The sequence below is a fragment of the Periophthalmus magnuspinnatus genome, chromosome 7, assembly GCF_009829125.3.
Source record: "Periophthalmus magnuspinnatus isolate fPerMag1 chromosome 7, fPerMag1.2.pri, whole genome shotgun sequence".
NCBI classification, from domain to species: Eukaryota; Metazoa; Chordata; class Actinopteri; order Gobiiformes; family Gobiidae; genus Periophthalmus; species Periophthalmus magnuspinnatus.
In genome coordinates, this window is record NC_047132.1 from 25197561 (window position 1) to 25217834 (window position 20274).

At 39.7% G+C, this 20274-nt stretch overlaps 1 protein-coding gene across 1 annotated transcript; it reads left to right on the forward strand.

Moving 5' to 3' along the window:
• Positions 1–696: 696 nt before the first annotated feature.
• On the forward strand, positions 697–19680 carry LOC117373033 (uncharacterized). Its single transcript, XM_055223130.1, has 6 exons — positions 697–975; positions 2830–2988; positions 5219–6028; positions 6335–6429; positions 15370–16182; positions 19423–19680. Exons 3-6 carry the CDS (start codon positions 5226–5228, stop codon positions 19638–19640), a joined length of 1929 nt encoding a protein of 642 aa, XP_055079105.1. The 5' UTR covers positions 697–975; positions 2830–2988; positions 5219–5225; the 3' UTR covers positions 19641–19680.
• Positions 19681–20274: the final 594 nt, after the last annotated feature.

A 20274-nucleotide genomic window follows, 5' to 3' on the forward strand; every position in this document is an offset into this window, starting at 1 on the left:
GTGGCTGTTAAAATAACTGTAATGATATTCTTTTTATAGACACAAGAAGAGAGACAAATTAACCATACCAGGGACTAGGCACTGCATGCATTCTGTCAGGTTTGATATGATTTAACTGTTTGATATTTCTACTTAGCTTAGTAAATGTTTTGTTAGTATCAAGAGGAAATGCTTGTTTAGAACCATGATAGTAAAGATTACTGCACACCACATAGACCATAACCACATTGCTAAGAAACCTTAATTTGAAGTAGACATAAGTTCATTAAGTTGATGCAGTGTGGTCCATATGCAGTGTAATGCGAGCTGAAAAGTCAAATAATTAATATGCATCGTTTTAACCTGTCCTCAGTTCTTGTTTTAACACTATTTTTCCCTAAAGTCTTTTAATCTCTATATGGAACATCTGGCTGGCACATGCATACTGCCTTGTTAGTTATTTTCCCAGTGACTGTAGCTTTAGTTGTCTTTTTAAAACACTTTTGCTAACCACCAATTAGGCGCTGTAAGCATATAAGGGCTTGGTCCCCTCACTTTTGTGGCTGCATCTGCGTAATTATCATGCATTAGTCACTTTATGCAGGCTGTCATGTGCTAGAAACACACGCGCCCACCAGTACATACACATAGATACACTCATCCAGCTAATGGGGCAGACTGCTATAACGGAGCTTATATTTCACCACAGGGAGGCAGCCCAAGCCAACAGGTCCATTACAGTGGAGGAGAGAGAGGGGGAAAGTGTGTGTGTGTGAGAGAGAGAGAGGGGCGGGGCTTTGGCTGCAGGCGTACTGCGGCAGCAACACGAGTGGCGTGACGTGAGAGAGGAGACACAAACACACACAAACGCACATGCTCCCAGTGCACCGGGACAGCCAAAAGTAGACCGGGTCTGAGCCAGAATACACACTGCGCAGAATACAGATGGGGAACTAACTGACTTCTGCTTTATATCTTTTCCCCTGCTTTTTTAAGGTGAGTAACATTTTTTTTTTCATTTTGACTTTTTGAATATTGATTGCTTACTTTGAGTGTTGGATATAGTACTGTTTGTACGTTTTATGTTAAGTATTCTATATGAGTACAGCAACATTGGTTCACTTGCTTGTGTAGGTTTTTTTTGCCAGTACCAAACCTGTAATAATGGAAAGTCAAACAGTTTAAACCTCATGCCAAATCCATAGGCAAATTATGAACTTTGGAGTAAAGAAAATTTACTGTGGCAACACCAAAAATAGAAAGTGTAAAAGAAAGAATGTAGTAAAAATACTTTACATTATAAACAGTACAGTATTGAAAGAGAGACACAAACAGTATGATGGAGGGCTTAAGTGGATGAAAAGAGGGGGAAGGGGATATACGGGAAGCAGAGGTGACAAGATGTGATATGTGCCTGAGTCAGCTTTGTAGAGCCCTGTATGAGTCAGGGCGGCACCAGTAGCATGCTAAAAAGTGTATCTGGGCTGGACAGACTGTGTTGGTTTGTGGAGAAGACAAAGATAGCTTAAGTTCAGTGTTGGAGAATGCGTACTGTTGTGTTCATTGGTTATATCACCCCAGTGGAAGTAGAGGCATGGTGAAGAGCAGATAAGCATTATGTTTTGCCAAATCCGTGTCCTTCTTGTGATTGCATGTGACTCCACAGCTTGTCCTTGATGTACTTTATTACATCTTAGGCCCAAGCACGTACAGCTCTCAATTATCTATACTGCATGTTGGCAAACTACTGAGCCTAAGCAGGACGTACAGCTACTTTTCTCCTACTAAATTCAGTGTATTTATTTAGTTTATTTAATGAGACAGGGACAGTGCACAATATACATTAAACTTAACCATCTGTCGTCCCCGGGCAGGCTGATGTTATAGTTCATTAAATCAAACATACAAAGAAAATCTCTTTACAATGACCGGATCATAAAAGTTCTGTAACATCATTCACATCCTGTTCTCTCAGCAGCATCCATCAATTCATTCTCTCTAGAACATCACACCCTCTCCAGACACACACCAATCCACATTATGGGAGTAGGTTTGATTTGAGAAGAGCCATTGTTTTCGCCAGGTGTTAAAATATGTTGGTATCTGCAGCAGAGTCAGCATGGAGTAGAGACATAGGAGGATGTGCATATATACTTTGTTTATGGGCTGTCCTGCCAGAGTTATAATGCTAAGAAGATGCATCAACTTTCCACTGAGGAAACTACCATTACTCTGTCCTGAGTATAGTAATATATTCTAGTTTTACTGGGGTGTTATTATGTTCATGTTCCAAAGACAGTATTTATTTTGAGTTTTTGTATCAGAGAAACCAGTGCCAGATAACAAATGCTTTATAAATACTATTATTTGTTTTAAAGACCAAAACAATTAGACAGAGACAAATGACTTAAACTTGTTAAAAGAGAAAGAATCCATGCCTAAACCAGCAACCAGTGGTAAATGTATTTTGGTCAAAGTCAGAACAGAAGAAAAGCAACAATAAAACTGGCTCACAGCTTTAAATTAAAAAAAGAAAGCAAAACAAAGCAACCAAAAAACCTCCGCCATAGTTCAACTTCCAGGACATTTCTTCACATCTGGATTTTCAACTCTGCGTGACACTGTGTCATTGTGGGTCACAATGGGACAAGTAAATTTCCATCTAGGTCACTGGCTCACAATAACATAAACAATAACGACTGTATTATTCAAACAGATAATTTTTGTGCCAAATTGTAGAAACAAACATTTGAAATTACTGTAAATATGAGTCACTTCAGGTTAAAGGTTGTGATTGGCTAAAAGTGTTATTTCTGTTTGTCATTGCTTCCTGTCTCGGTGAATGGTTAGGTAGTGCCCACCAATCAGAGTGCAGCTATGAGGATGCAACAGTGATCCAGGAAAAAACACACCATTGTTAGAGGGACGTTAGAGAAGTGGGACCTACCTCCTGCCAGCTCTGCGTATCCCGCCAAGACACGTCCCAAGGAGCACTGCGTCCATTGAGAGGTAAGACCGAAAATTTAGGGCCAAAGTAGCCTGGTATTTATGGACTATATTTTAGCAGATGCTGTATTCTGGAGTTGTTACTTATTGTACAGTACAGGTAACACTGAAACCTTAGAGGGGTTTGATCATTAAGCAGCTACATGACCTCATTGTTGACCTTCTTCCCTAGGTTTCACTGTCAAACATTGACTCTACTCATGCCCTTCAGATTTTGCTCACGTATTGATTTGGGGATGAGTCAGAGGATATTCATTTCAAGGTCCTGACTTTATGTGAGAGAATTTTGTGTCTTTTAACAGAATTGGATCATTTTTGGTGTGTCATGGGACAGAGCAGCTAACATTGAGTAATGGGCTTGTGACTTCGCAGTGAGAGTTTCTTGCCGAGAATTTTCTGAATGAAATGAAGAGTTTCTCAAATGTTGAACTTTATGATTTTTTGATAGGGCGTCTACAAATTTAGCTAATGACTTAAACTGCTTTCAACTGACATCAGCAGTGCCTGTATGTTTGAATGACTGTAAAGTAAAATATATGTCCATTTATGTACATAGGCTCAGTAATTACTGCAAGGTTAACCATAAACCAGTTCAGAAATATGCAATCCGTCCTTCAGCTCAATTTTCCCTATGGGCAGTTTAGAGTGTTGTGACGTCACACAAACCCAACCTATTGACACACAAATGTAGCTTTTTTTATTACCAATGTAGGGAAGTTATTCAATATGACAATGGAGACATACTATTCAAAATAAACACTTAGAGATGAGAAAATAATAGAAATCCCGATCATTTCCATATAGAATATTCTGACAGCTGTCATTGCATACTTTGTCCAATAGGTGGCACTATCCCCTTTGCTGAATGAACAGCTAGGTCACAGGAGTTTTTTGTATCATAAATGACATATAGTTATTACGTTACATAAACAGCTAAACTTTTGATTTTATATGAATGAGAAATATATGGCACTAAAAAGTAAAACCAAAATAATTTATTTAAAATGGATTTAATATTCTGTATTTTGTTTTTATAATGACAGTTCAGGATCAGGTCTAAAATTATTAACCAAGCTAGGTCTCGCTGGAACTCCTCTTGTATTAGACGGGCCCATGACGAGGGAGATTGTTTGTTTGAAAAAGATGAATGTGTCATATTCTAAAATGACTCATCCTCCATTTGTTAAAAAGTGCAGACAGTGCCACCACCTGAGCCTGTGTTTATCAGAGCGGTGGTAGTGCTGGTATGACCTCAGTGTGTCCTGGGAGATACTTCATTTCCATCAAATGACCCAGACCCTCTGCACCTGAGCTCCAGGAGGTGCTCACAGGCCCGTAGAGAACAGACCTGAATTCTTATACAATAATGATTGTGCCTTTCATAGAAGAGGAATTCTAACCATTGTGATAAAGTCGTTTGCAAGTAGAACAAACCCTTAGTAGGCTGTTGTATACTCTTGTTGTAACTATAGTCTTTAAAGCTAAAGATGCATTTACTTCACATATGTTTTGTGAAGTCTTTAGAGAGCAATGAGCTGAGATCACATTTATAAAGTGTGCATACATACAAAATGTTACGTATGTGATTTTCAATGTTTGTGATCTATAAAAATATAACTTGAATGAACATTCCAGTCCAAAAAGTCTGTCAGAGCTTTCAGAGCTTTTCATAAAGTTTATAGAAATGTATGTTTTGTCCCTACACTTTTAGTTAGAATTCAGTGTAAAGTTTTTTTTTTTTTTTTTTTTTTTTTTAATTAGACCTTTGGTCTAATAAGGACATATCCATGACCAAACCAGGACTAACTCAGGGCTGAACCAGGAGTAAACCAAGTTTAACCCATGTTGTGAGAATATATTTTATTATAAATTGTATACTGTAAAAGAGAGCATTTCTCTGTGATGATGCGTGTTAAATCAGTTAGTCGAGAACATTCTGTTCTGACCAGCAGCCCTGCCTGTGAGCCATGAGTTTGTGTCAGTGGTGTGTTTGTGTTTTGAATGTCTAGCAGGCAAATTGGATTCACAGTCAATTCTTCGCTGAAAATAAGCTGAACTCGTGGTATACCATGTCCTTGTTTGTCATATGTCACATGGTCACATGTCATTGAAGAACAGCAAACCTAATCTTATTATAGGTGTTGGGAATTTCATATTATGTAACCTCATTGGAAGCCCTATAATAAGTTATATCCTGAACTTTCATAACTTATATCTGTACTTCCCTCTTCAGATCAACGATGAGTGGAGGAGTCAACGTGAAGTCTGCTCCCCGGGCTTCATCCTCAGGGATCCCTCTTCCTCACAGCCTTCTGCCCTCCTCTCCCAAAGCAGACCCCCGTCAGCGCACCTCTAACCAGCACAGGACATCCTCACAAAGTCCTAAAGTCACCCCCTCTCACACTCCACTCCACTCACCCTCACCATGCCAGCGCAGCTCAGGCATCCCTGCTTTCTTTGCCAGGGACCACAACCTAAAAAGCCAGCTCTTTCAGCGGACCGGGGCTCTTCCAGTTCCACAAGCATCTCGGTCGGCCTACAGCAGTCCCATCACCCAGCGCAGGATAACCCCACCGCACTCTAAAGACACTCTAGACCTGGGGAGACCATCCTACACTCAGACTGAACAAAATGGGAACAGGAACACCTACATTAATAAAAACCAAACTTTGGGCACCTCTAACCAACCCTCGCAGCTACACTTTAGACGTGGGCTGAACTCTAACATATTGTCTAGTGAAGGCGCGTCCACAAGGGACAGAGAGAGTAACCTCCGAACTGATCAAAGTCAAATAAAGCCCTGTTATGATTCTGCCTTAAAAGACCGCACCGATTCTTTGAGCCAATCAGACGAGGAGATGAGGACTCCTGAGGATGGTAGTCCCACCTCTTCTCCTGCTCCCCTGCCACCGCCACAAATGGATTTCAACATGAAGTCTTTGCCATCTATATCAGTCAATCAGCAGGACCAATACCAGCAAAAAGAGGAGATATTCATAGACACCAAAGTCAACATGGCCACTGTAGCTCCGTTTAGTTTCAGGTAAGGCTTAACCACATACATATTAACAAAACCTGTCTTGCCTTGTCATTTTGTTGTTCTGTTACAACAGTATGGCCTGTAGGTTTACTATGATAGGGTAGGTAGTTTAATTTTATGCTGTTACTACATGAATGTTTAGCTGTTGTTTATTGATTTAGTTGGAATATTTGACCAAACAGTACATTACATTACATCTACAAACCATGCCTCACGCTTTATCATGTGAGTGATATTACAATTACAAAAGTTATGAAAATAATTAAAAGGACGTACGTTGTCGGTAAACCATGTGTATTGTGTTCACAGAGTACAGATTCAAGAAAGTGACCTCTCGATGATCGACGAGCTGAGTGACTGCTCTTCTGGATCTATTGAAATCTGTTGTGATGACATAACTCCAGGTAAAACTCATCTACACACATTTACCAGATACACATAGCTGTTTTTAGTTAGGCTAGATACTGATAAAATGAACGGTATTTTTTGTCTGTCAAGTAGAACGAGAGATGCCTTTATTTTCAAGAGGCATATCGGTGACATTAAACTGTTAATGGCACCAGACAGAGCGGCTGACCTTTGGGACTGATTGAAGCTAAGAGGCAGTGGAGATAGCCATGCTTTGTCTAACTGTGTTTGTAGCTGATGTGCTCTCAGTAGTGAAGCATCATTTTAGTCTTTTCTGTGTCATCCTGGACCTCTATCTCTAGTAAGCCTGAGGAGGGATAGAACAAGTGCTTGTAGTAGTTATTAAAGAGGCTGTGAAGTAATGGGTCATTTTTGAATTGCGATATACCTCCAACTATGATTTTAAAGTTAAACTTAAAGGTGTATATCAATTAATTTTTGAGAATAAAGAAGACAAGACATTTTTGTGTAAATATTGATTATGATTATGTGTCCCAAATAGAAAAGAGAAAGAATAGAACAAAAATGATAAGGTCTGACTTTAGCATTTTTGTTATCTGATGATGATGATGATTGTTATGTTTATTTTCAGATTTTTATCAGCACAATTAGCTAAACTTAAATGTGATTGATCAAAAACACATTACAGGAACAATGAGTTGATATTAGCAAAAATCAATCATTTTTTACATGTAAAATGTAGAAATATCACTGCATTGTTTGAAAGATCACACTACAAGTTTCTACTCTCATAAATCCAATCAGTATCTTTTTGCAGTTTTTTCTTAATATACTTATTATTCTGGTTTTCATATCTCCTCCAAAAATGTGATACTATACATTTATGCATAAATGTATGTATTCACCATCTTATCTGGAAGTTCTACCCTCCCTCTTGTTGAAGCTTTCCCCTTAGTCCACTGCAGTGACCTACAAAGTCACTGTCCCAGTAAGACTTCATCAGCGTCTACCCCGCCGTGTGCACAGTGTGGTCAGTTTGAGAAGAGCCTTCAGAGAGTTTTATCTGTGGCTTGTCTCTCTTAATTTTTGCATTGCTGCTGTGGTGATGCAAAAATCCTGAAAAGCATGGAATGTGAACCAGAATGGTCCCTCTTAACAATCATCCATCAACCAAAACACAAACCAACTTTTATTTTCTTGCAGATGAATAAAGAAGGAACAGAGATTTTTATGAACAGTTCACCAAGGTTCAGGCTCTATCGTGTAATTGGCTGGACTGGCTTATTTTTCAAACAGTGAAATGACAATGTACATATTGGTACATTCACTAAAACAGTTCCATACTAATGTAACTCTCAATGGCACATAGGGCTGTACAGTTAATCACATTTTGGTCATGTTAATCAGCCATTTTTTCAATTGTTAAAGTATTCCTCTTGGCACATGATGCTTTAGGCAGTTTCTTATTTTAATACTAATGAAATGTCCTTGTCTAACCTTATTTCTGACATTTGACCTCTACACTACATCACTGAGCAGACTGCATATAAAGTCTTTAAAAGGCTTTTTGGGGGTGTGGAGCAGCTGCTTGTGTAAAAGGGGGCGGTGTCCTCCAGGGAACCAGCTCTTTAAAGCGGCCCTGTCTCGGGACTGTGGTTGAGCCCTTGTAATTGGCCCTTGCAGGCGTTAGAAACTGATCTCGAATGTGTAAGGGCTGCTCTGAAACTGCATTTACACAGAGGGAGGGATCATAGCTTGATAAAAACTCTAGTTTAAAATCTGACATAGGGAGACAAAGAAATGAAAGTTTTTTTTAGAAAAGGGGGAAAGGTTGAAACGGTTCACAGATGAAAAGGGGTTCAGGCAGTTCATGAATTTTAATAAGAGAGAGGACAAATAATTAGGGGAGCAAAGATTAAAAGGCAGGTTAATGTTAAACTACCTCATTTTACAACCACCATCCCAGGTGCTAGAAACTCCTTAAGTGTTTCCACCAATCCCCAAGCTTTTATTTTATAACAACATGTAAAACTGAATCACAATGCTGCATCAAACACTTGAAGCTTACTGGCTAGAGCTGAGATTAGTTTGAGATCTATGCAAAGCAATTATCTATGCCTCATTAAACATCAAAACAGACCTATCAGGCAATCTAGCCTGTTGTCTCTTTTTGAAGCGTGCCTGTTCAGTTGCCTGGGAAGCGCAAGACTACACGCTTTCACAATACTTTACAAAGATGTACAGTCTAGACAATCTCCACAATTTTTGATCTGTAAGTTTGTGTCAAAACAAACATGCCGGCTTACTAATAAAAAAAAGAAAAAGAGGATTGAGAAACAGCATTTCGAGCGAAGCACTAAAAGAAATCTGTAATTCTGTAAATCTGACTTAAAAGAAATTGCATATTTTGTCCTGAATGACAATGAGATTAGCACACAAATGTGGAGAGCTGTCTGATGCACTCTATGGTCTGGTTCTAGACGCTTCTGCATATGAACAGAACATATGACAGCCACACCAGGCAACTAGTTCAGCAGTCTAAATCTACACATTTTACAGTTACAATGTATTTGATTAAATTTAATGATTAACTTGTATGTATTTAATCATTACACGGGTTCAATTTAGCAACATTATTATTTGATATGTCTGAACAAAACAAAATCCTCTTAAGTGAGTGTTTTGAGTGTGGTTACTCTCAATCATTGGTAACATAATCAGCTCTCCTTACGTCTTGTGTGCTGCCTCTAATGAAGACCTGGCCATTTAATGTGACTGTAGCTCCATGTGGTCTTTCAATTAGGCCCGGACCTCCTGACCCCAGGCTCTCAGGAGAAGTGCATTTGAGCTTGTGAGCGGGTCCCTTTGCTGCTGTTGTGTATGTATGTAACCCTATGTGCATGTGACAGTACACAGATGGTGTTTGGAAGATAAATGTGATTTTGACCCTGTATCACTTTTCATTTTGCTGTAAAAGGTCAGTTGAATATCCCCCGTGGACAGCATGTTGTGCTGTAAAAAGCTCTCCACTTTTATGTGTGTATAATGAGGGACATAAAATGTATATATTGCTATTGTGGTGAGGATGCATTAGAGAGGCCTGGACAACAGCTCATAATCCACTTTCTGAATCATGTCCATTACTCTACATAATTTGATATTGTACATATGGAATGGAAAAAAAACAAAAACATTTTACATTTTGTCATTTCCATGCATTTGCTGCTGCTGATCAGTGTAATGTCACTGATATATTTTAGATAACCTCTGCTGTATGGACTCTTAGACAGTGTATAATCCTTTTGGGCCAATCTAATCAGAGACATACTGTACGCAGACTGCAGAGCTGGGCTTGGGCAGTGATGAGTGGTTTAGCAGTGATCAGACATAAGCGTGCACTGGATTATCTCCTATCTCATCTGCACAAGTGACTTAGTAATCACTATTTAGGTTTCAACATCAAAGAGGGACAAACTGAGACCATACTTTTGACATGTCTTGTCATTATAGTGAGGAATTCTTTAGTGATGCCATTTACATGATATGTGCTTGGTCTATTTTAAAGATATGTGCTTAGTCTATTATTGCCAGCATTGTATGTTATTGAATTTAAATATAATACAATGCTACCACATTGTTATATGAACTAGTTTGTGTGGTATTTACAATTAATTACCAATCCCAGCAATAACTCATGTGGGTATACAAACTACTCAATATTGTGATCTAAATCTAAATATTATAGTGTTTTTGTAAGTTGAGAATCATATTTTACCCTCACTTGACATCTGAGTTGTGACCAACATTAGGAAGACACTGACTTGTGACCCCTGGATTACTGCTGACAACACATTATTGTTCAATAATTTGCCATTAATTCACACCTTAGTCGCTTTTCATTAGTAATAGTGTGAGAGATTTTGCCCTGTTCTGACACTGTGCTCAGACAAAGCTTGACCTCTGTACTTTTTGGGCCTCAGAGACATTTCCTTACAATGTTGGAGTCACAGTAATATGAGTAACAGCTTTAATCGCTGAACAAAAGGGTGGACCAGAGAAGGGGGAGTGAACTGAGGAATGACAGAATGAGCGCACACTTTAAGATTCAGTGTTTGACCTCTGAGGGTGATTTTAGACCCGAGGATGTGAGTTATGGAGGCAGTCATGTGTGTAACCTCTCTGTGGACCACACACACAAAACGCACACACACACACACACAGGAAAAAACACACACACACAAAGACATCTATGTCTCAAAGTAATAACCCATGGACAATCAAGCTATACGAGCTCCCATTCACACTCCATAATATGTCTGTATGTAATTTACTGACAATCTCAGACAGAAACACTAAAACAATCTCATAATACAGAAAAGTGTTAACGTCAATTTATTTTAATAGTTCACTTCAAGGCAAACAAATGCATTATGTAGATTCAACAGTTATAATATGACTTAGACATCAGCAAATTATTAATAAGGTATTAACATACTCTGTTTGCAGTTCACTGATTTTACATAATCGTCATAGCAACTAAAATAAACATGTATGCACTTTATCAATATACATATTTAACATTTGTACTGCTGAATTCCACTTCTACCACATCTGAATTCACTGTAGTAGGACTATTTAAGGACATCCATAGCTGTGGGCGCCACGCAGTAACCAAGCAACCAGCTCTGCAGCAAAGCATTGTGGGATACCTCTGGGATGCTTGCTCCGAATGTCAACACTGAAGGGAGCTTTTAGCCAGTGCTTTCACTAAACAAACCAAAATCCAAACGCGACCATATTTTTCTTTGCCATCATTTGTTTTTTTGTTTTTCATTCTCTCAGCTGAGCATGACTCACGGTGAAAAGGTGACATTGAATGGTGTTTGTGTGAGATTTACGCTTGTCTGACGGATACACACTCACACCATTGTCACTGATAGCCCTTTAGAGCCAGAATAGCCTAAATGCCTTAGCTAGTGAGTCAAAGTCTGCGTCACCCCGCTCTTACTGGGACCACCACAGACGCGTCACTGAGCAAACAGTCGCACAGTAACACTTTTATTGTACGTTTTGGTGAGACGCTAAGTGCTATGTGTAGCCGTCCGCCAGCTCACAGTTTTGTCAGTAAACAGGACATCCACACAGCCTTACAGCGCTGTGTCATAGCCATAGTATTATTCTCTGTTCAAGTGTTCATAGACATAAAGTGAATGTATGAGGTGTGCAGGGGCAGGATTTCCCCTCTGTGTCTTACAGGCTTCCTCAGCTCCATCAGTGCACATAAAAAGATCCTTCCTCGCCATTTTCCTCCTCTTCCTTATTGCTTTCTGTCTCAAAAGACCTTTAGATGTTCAAATCACAAAACTCTTTTCTTGTGTTATGTTTATTTTAAGCTTGACTAAAGATTCTTCTGTAATTTAAATTAGGTCAGGTTCTCGCAATCTGTATGGAAAACTATTGCTGCAGAACGTGGTAGGAAAGGATCTTCTGTTACTAGTGATTTTTATTAACACAATTTCTACTGCTGAAACTAAAATACTTAAATTGTGCTGACTTAAAAGCATTATATTCCCACGTGAATAGATATATACATAATGGATTGGATCTTTTTGCATGGATTTGTGATTTTCCAACTTTGATTTACCTTAATTTGTACTTATAATGAGCTCAAATCTGATTGTAGTACAGCAAAATAACCAAATATTTCCCACCAGTGCATAGAAAAAGTACCCACGGTCAATATGTACTCTCCTAAATTATTGTTCTATCTGTCATGTATTAAACAATAAGTCAATATAGTATTTACCATGACAGGCCTAGTGTGTATGATGACAAATTGTGACCTTCATCAGAAAGAACAAAATGTTACTTTTTACTTTTTAGTTACTTCATCGGTACTTTTCCGTTTAGCACAAATGACCTTATGTATCTCTGCAAACATGCATATAATGTACCACACAGGCTGCCCATGTGTTTGTGCATGAGGTTGTGTCCTGCTGCCCGCTCCACATGACTTCTCGGGAATATAATGGATAATCTGTTCCTAACTGTTTAGTGATGCTAGGGCAAATATACTCATGCAAAGTTGCCGCATCTTGTTTCCCAGATTTCCAGCCCTCAAATGGCTTGACGTACCGACTGAATGTGTGAGTTTGCTATGTTTCGGGGTAATGACAAGCGTTGGCGCTGAGTCCGATCCGGCCTCTCTGATGTTCGTCCAGGTCGCTCACATCGAGTCGAACTGTGCACAAGCAGCATGGTGTGTGTTTGTGAGTAGCCTTTACAAGTGCGAAAATCTATGTTTGCATTAGCCGTATATTTAGGTGATTAGACTGTGGAGCCAGGGAGACGAGTGCGCCAACAAACAAGTGGTTGTGTGCCCATCAAGAAACACTTTAGCTCTGTTTCAGGAACACTGGATTACTGGTGTGTTTTAGCTTTGGACACATAGACCTGCCTTGTGCCTGCAATATGATTTAACAAACTTCAATCTCTCATCAGGGAGGTATAAGGGCTTAAGTACAGCACCTATTAGCCTTAAATTACAACTTTTAACCCCTTCACTCGCCTCCCACCTGCCCCGGGACTCATATAAATGTCAGTACACAGCCAGCAACTCAGTGTGGCAAACAAACTCAACACTGGGACTTTATGAAAGCTACCTCCAAATAGCCTACTTCACCAAAACGATAAAACATAAATTGTGTGTGTTATTTTACAGGTATAAAGACAAAGCTCTGGGAAATAAATATGTTATAAACTTGTAATAATAAGATTTTTTGTCATGGATGTCCCTCCTGCAATGGAAATCTATTCCCATTACCCTTTAGTGCTGCTGTCCTGACAACTGACAACAATAATGTATGCAAGTATCTGATTTGGCATTTGTGGGGTCAGCTGGGGAAATTATGTTTATTTATGAGTTCTTATAAAACAGAAGCAAATATTGAGCATGGAATCTGGCAGCATAGGCCGAATCTTGTTCTTGCTCTGGTTTATCATCAACTGAATAATGCAGAGCCAACCGAAAAATGCTATTTGTGTGTTTCAAATGGTAGCCTTGTATCTGACCGCGGAAAAGCCTCACTTAGAAACAGCTGAGTTTATATTACAAAGAATGCAGCCAACACTATTATCTGGTATTGGGTCCAATCCCAAAAAAATAAGTACTCAATGGCCACTGAAGACTCTGAACATTCATAATGTTACCACTTGTACAACGCTGTTTCAAATTTAATGAAAAAAATGATTGTTATACATACCAATTTCATACTTTGTTGAGCTTGATGATGACTTTTTCTGTCTCTGCAATAGTTTCAGGAGGCATCAAGTTTCAAATACTGAAAACCCAGATATTGATATTGTGACAGATAATGATTCATCAACGCATCTCTAGTTTTAACTTTATGACAAGCTCTTAATGTAATTTATCAAAAACAATATTTTTAAACAGCTATTGATTGTTATTTGCTAATGAATCCTAATGGACTTCAGCTTGTCATTATGATTACCTCTAATGGAAAAAGGAATGACTTAATGCTTCTGACCTCACTTATCAGGTCTCCACCCAAGTATGAGGTTTAAAAGCAGCTATTTTTAAGCAACCAAAACCATAGTACCCGGCGGTTTAAGATATTCTAACTTTTGTGTTTGTGTAACTGCACCAGTGCATCAGAGATAGAGACCCTGGATGGGAGCTGTGAAATCTCTGGGTCTGTCTCATTGATGTGACACACAAACTCAGTGGCAGCACAAGTAGCCCCTTATACACACACACACACACACACACACACACACACACACACACACAACCACACAGTAGAATAGGAAATATAGACAGCGATCACAGAGGAGTTAGAAAGGCCGTGCTGTGGCATAGATGAGAGTGTGATGAATCTATACACTGTGAGCCTAATGGGCTGTGTGTGCGCGTGTGTGTATATTAAATGTAGGGGGATGGTGTGTGTGTTATAAGGGGGAGGGAAGGAAGGGAGGAGTCATAGATGAAGGAGGGGTGTGGAGAGGCTTCAGTGGTTTCTAATTGAAGCATAATTAGTGACTAACTTATCTTGTTGTGTTCGAGAAACAAGTAAATGGTTGAAGTCTGATGGGATTTTTCTTACAAATCAGTTGTGGCACCTATAAACCTAAACCACCTTTAAAATGTCTATGTTAACTTAACATCTGTGTCATATTAGTGTGTTATAATTTCACCCACAGCACAATGTAAATAGGCGGCATATATTTTTATTTCAGATTGACAATGATATTTTTTGTTGCGTATAATTCATGTTCAAAAAGTGTAAATGAAAAAGGAAGGAATTTTGTGTGTACCAGATGACAGTAATTGATCATAGAACCCTTATGTTCACACTTGCTGGTGTGCGGCATAACACAACATCTGTGGTGCGTGTTGAACAGACAGGCAGCTGAATCAGCCAGTGGGAAGAGAGAAGGAGAGAAGGTGGAGGAGAAGACGGAGGGGGCGGGTGAATGAGTCAGTGTGGAATGAACAGGAGAGGCAGAGAGAGAGAGAGAGGAGGGGCAGGCTCTGTTGCCTCTGTGCTGCTGTCAGTTCAGTGGCTGCTGCCTTTCGGGCAGGAGGGACACAGCTCCAGAGACCTGTCTGTGTTTCATACACCTTTAGACGCTGTAGTCTTTAGAGAGGACAGGAGCTGTGCCTCAATCACAAGAGGATTTAAAGGCTGCGCTCCAGTCTCTGTATCCATGGACTACCATCAGTGAGTACGGTGACTGCTGCTCTACTAACCCACTCATCATCATCTCAGTGAAGGCTGAAGCCACTGTCACAGGGGGGAGTCTGGCTCAGTCTGTAGTCTCTAGGGACAGAGAGGGGAGCAGCTTCTTTTAGACCAGTGGTTTTCTTATATGTTATACACGTTGTTTTTTCCGCTCTTGTAACCTTTTCCTGTGTGTTAATGACATTGCTGATGCTGTTGCTGGTTTCTCTGCAGGAGGGATGCTGGAGGCTAATGTGGCTAACATTAGCATGACGGCTAAGCCTAGAGATCTGGACCTCAGGTCTCCTGCTGTCCCCAGCACAGACTATTCATCGCAGGCCATGGCCTCCAGGAAAACTATGGCCAAGCCTTCTGCTCTGCCACAGGGACAATCACGGACCAGTGGGTCAGAGCTCAAGGTCTACAGACCCACCTCTGGATCTATACCCATTCCAGTCCCAAATTCATCGGGACTAAGGAAACAACGCTCTCTAAATAACTTGTGTGTATTAACTGATGCTGAAAAGAAATTGCACTTGTACCAGTCTCCTCGCTGGAATGATGACTCGACCCGGGCTGGACCTGGGGCTAAAGGAGCAGAGTCTAAAGCAGGACAGTCAGCAGGGAGGCCGCCCCTGTCCCGAACACTCTCAAAGTCGGAACAGTCTCTGTTTCAGGGTAAACCCAAACCGTTTGTATCTCCAGCTGTTACGTCTAATATTGGGAAGCCCAGCAGGATCCCTGGACCTGGTAAACCACGAGGGCCTTATGCGGAGGTCAAACCAATCAGTAAGTCCTCAGACCATAGTCCCATTGCAGACACAGACTCTGACCTGCCCACCAAACCAAACAGTAACGGAGCTGGAGGCTCCGTGAAGGGCCAAAAACCAGGAGACAAGACCAGAAGTGCTTCTTTGTCAGTGGAGGATAAGAAAGACAAAAAAGGGGTTGAAGGAGAAGGGGATAAGGGCTTTTTAAAGGTGGACCCAGAGCTAGTTGTGACAGTTCTGGGAGATCTGGAGCAGCTACTCTTCAGCCAAATGCTAGGTAAGTGTCACACATCCCACAAAGCTGATGTGAATATGAACACATGATATACAGTGAACACACACTAGAGTACTATACTCAGACCTGTGTTGTGGTGCAGCTTTTCTACTCTCTCCACACCCTCATATTTAGCCTCTGCTCCAGAGCTCCAGCATCAACAGTGAATTTTAAAGGAGCTTGCTACACTTTAAGATTGCTGTAAGAAGTGTCATGTCAGACTGTTTCAGTAAGAAACTAGTTGCAGTGTACTGTGCCCTATATATTTATCTTTTCCAGTTGCCTGTGAATATTCTTTTCCAGTGGTTTACTTCAGTGGCCTATATTCATTAGTGTGGATATATTCTATGTTCTCGTATGAGTCCTCAGTAGCCTGCTGCTGTGGTAGTCGCTGATGCAGGCAGTTACTGGGGCTGACATTGTTTTGTTGTTGATTCATTAACACAGAGCTGAAGAGCGTTGTCCTCGTCTCATGTGACCTACTGCCACAGTGAGCCAGATACTCCACACATGTTGTGATTTTACAACATTCATTTTAAACGAAACATGTTTTATTAGGAATTAGGAAATATCTGATTGTTCTTAAGGGAAGGATATGTGATAAAGGACTGTGTTGATTTCATTCCATTTCTAAAATTTGATGATAAAATAATTCAGTATATGACACTGGACTGTACATTTGAAATACATATTTTATAATTTGTTTCCATGACCAAGTAAGGTAGGCAGATTTTATCATTATTTAAAAAAATCAGCAATAGCTTTAGATTTAAAAAGCTAGTAATGGTATAAAGTAATAATTCTGCACTTCCGTCATTTTACATTTGTCTGATAACAAAATCACATGATCTGTTATCAGGATACAAACCCTAACACATCTGTGAATAACTGTGTGCATGAAATTACTCCTGTAAACAAGCCCCACATGAGTATTACTTTAGTTATGTTATTAGTGAATTAAAAACAGAATTGGCCCTGTGTCACAGCTGCTGAAACTCATCACCAAAATCCACAATTTTTGATTATAGACTGTGTTTTGCACCAGTGGAAAGCACAGTGAGCTTCGTGGTCAGTAAATAAACAGGCTGCATATGGAGTCAAGCCTTGGTCACAGTCGGTCACATATTTAGCCTGGCCATGTAACCACTCCCTCACCCGCCCCGCACGCACCAAGCACCCACCCCCTGGATCCATTGATCTTCGGGCCATGGACAGATGGTCAGTGTGGACCCCCCACCCCCCAAACCTACTCATCTTGTCACCACGGGCAACAGAGGGGGTAGTGCCAGGTATTTAGACGTCAGCATATATGAACAGTCAGTCAGTACTTTATGCTCTCATTTTGTGTCCTTGTGAAACTAATGTATCTTCTGTAGCTATGTGTTTATACATTTCTATTCAATTAATGGCTATTAGCTCTTCTAGTCTGCATTTTTCTATTGATCAGGCATATAGCACACTTGTATAATGTACATCACCACAGCCAACACAACCACCCATCAATACATTTGTTAAAAGGTTCAGCTAGTTAACACCAGCATTCAGTTTATATGTATTCTAGATTTAAGTATAAGTATAGTTAATGTCCAAATCACAGCTTGTGCACATTTGCCCTTGCATAGGTGATGTGTGCGTGACCTTGTTTCCATCCTTGTTGTGATGTTGCTAACCACACCTACGCCTGCCGTGCTACCAGGTAGGGAGGAGGCCAGTGGAAAAAATAGACGCAAACAGTTGGAAGTGGGAGAGTTGGAATAGATGAGGGACAGGAAATTGCCTCAGTCAACGTGAGATAAACGAAACAGACAGGAAAGATGACCTGAATAGTCCCTCGTCTCCCCTGTGACCAATGCCACTCATGGTACTGTTCAACACCAACTGCATATTATAATAGAAGCATGTGTTTTGGTATAATGTGTGAGTTTGCTCTTGTGTTTGCCTGTATTATGGAAAGGTTAATTGTGACTTGGCCTATTGTGTCTCTGCTGCAGGCGAATCCTTTATCATATCTAGTCTTCATTTCCGAAGGGACACGTCACTAATTGGTTTCTGCTCTGTGCGCTCTGTCATAGGAAGATAGATTATGGATGTTCAATAGATCACTCTGGGGTATGGCCTATAGCAGGCTCTGACTTAGTACATTAAATAAATATACGTCTCTTTATTTACCAATACCGCTATGGAATATAAATCAGCAATGAGTTATTTTTCACTTGAGGTAATATAAAAGCGCTTGACATATCCTCTAAAACTTATTTTCAGTTTTATTATTTTTTAGATGTAATATACGCAGTGTTATTTTGCACATTACCACCATATCTTCTTGAACTTGCTCTCTCCCCTTTCATTACTTGCCACTAATCCAGTGTTACTTTTGGTCTTGTCATTAATTGATGAATAGAGCTCTTAAGAGGTTTAACTTTACGATTTATCTTAATCTGTTATTTTCTTAATCTGAAAATTTGAGTGTGAAGTGTTAAGAGTTTTATGTGAATTGGATTAAGAGAAAGACTTGACTACAACAGCAGCCAGCCCATCAAACCCAATTTGTATATAAATTATTATTATTATTTGGCTGCATGTAGAGAGATTCCTATTATCTGGTCTTCTTCACAATAATCTAAAGCAGGAGCTCAGATGCTAGTAGCTAATGACACCTATTTGTCCTGTCCCATTCTGTAATGAGGAGTGTGTGTGGGAGATTCCCCTAGAGCACTGTCCCATCTCAGCATGGGGCTGCCTCAGTTTAGAGAGAATCTAGATAAATGCCAGCAAGCATCCGGATTAGTCCTGGCATAAAGATAATGAGAAGATTTAGTCTCCAGTCCACTAATCACAGATCTATCACCCTGGAAAAGGCTAACCCCAAAACCAAAATGAATGACAGATTAAAGTGGACATCTGTTTGGATCGAGATAGGAGACTTTTTCAAGGATCAGAAAGTGAATATAAATCAAATGAGAAGATGTCCAAATCCAACCCAAAAGATTACATATGTTTTGATTTGTCTGTTGGCAACAATCCACAATTTTACCAGTAATTCTGAAGATGCATTTGTGGTTAAGCATCACTGTCTGGATCAAATGAATTCTTTACCAATAAGCAAAACAATATATACTTTTTTGCAGTAGAAATTGTAAGAGCGGGTCAGAAAAGAATGATTAGTTCTATTCCTTTTTTATTGTTGTTTGTACCCTTTTGCTGGTCTAATTTACATGCTGGCATTTTGTTATTTCTCACCAGCTGTCTACAGAACACATTTTGAGCTCCGACCACAAAACCTTTTCAGAGAACTTACCAGCACTGCAGGAAATAACAACGGCACCAGGGCTTTGTACTCACACGCAAACATTCACTCACATCCTCTTCTCTGGCAATCTCACTATCCATTTAAAAGATACGCTCCTCCTGTTATGATGAGTGGACAGGCAGGTGCGGTCAAAAGGCCTTATACTTGCTGAGCGAAGGATTTACAGCCGCCGTCCTTTTGTCCAGAGCCGGAAGTGTTGACAAGCTGAAGAGCATAATACCAAGGCAAATTTATTTCTCAATTTTATTTTGCAAGATAGGAATTAACTAGAAGTTGTTGTAATTATAATTTTATTTTAGGGTAAATAAAACGTATTAATTAAATGAAACTCCTTTGTTGTAGATGTGGGTCATATATTGGACAATGAATATTAAAACTGAGAAGAATGGATATATATCTACTCTCAGAAACTATTTTAAAATGAATTGTCTGATACCGCTTAGAAGAACAACCGATGGCTGATAAGCGATTATGATTTTCATCAAATTATGTGATTTAAATTTACTACAAATGGACCCAGAGCCCTTTTTTTTTTTTTTTACCACAAACCTTTAAGAGAGCATTGTATCTCCTTTAGTGCAGTTATCTGTGTGTATGCTCTGTGTGTTCTAGGCAGCAAATCAACCAAAACAAAATATCGGTCTGTGCTGGAGATTTAAGGCCGATGGGCGATCGGCTAAAAAGTCCAATATATTGGCCAACCTGATATATTGGCCAACCAATATATTGGTCTATCTCTGTTTAAAAGCTGCAAAAAGAGCTGATTTAACAATAAAAAAGCAGAA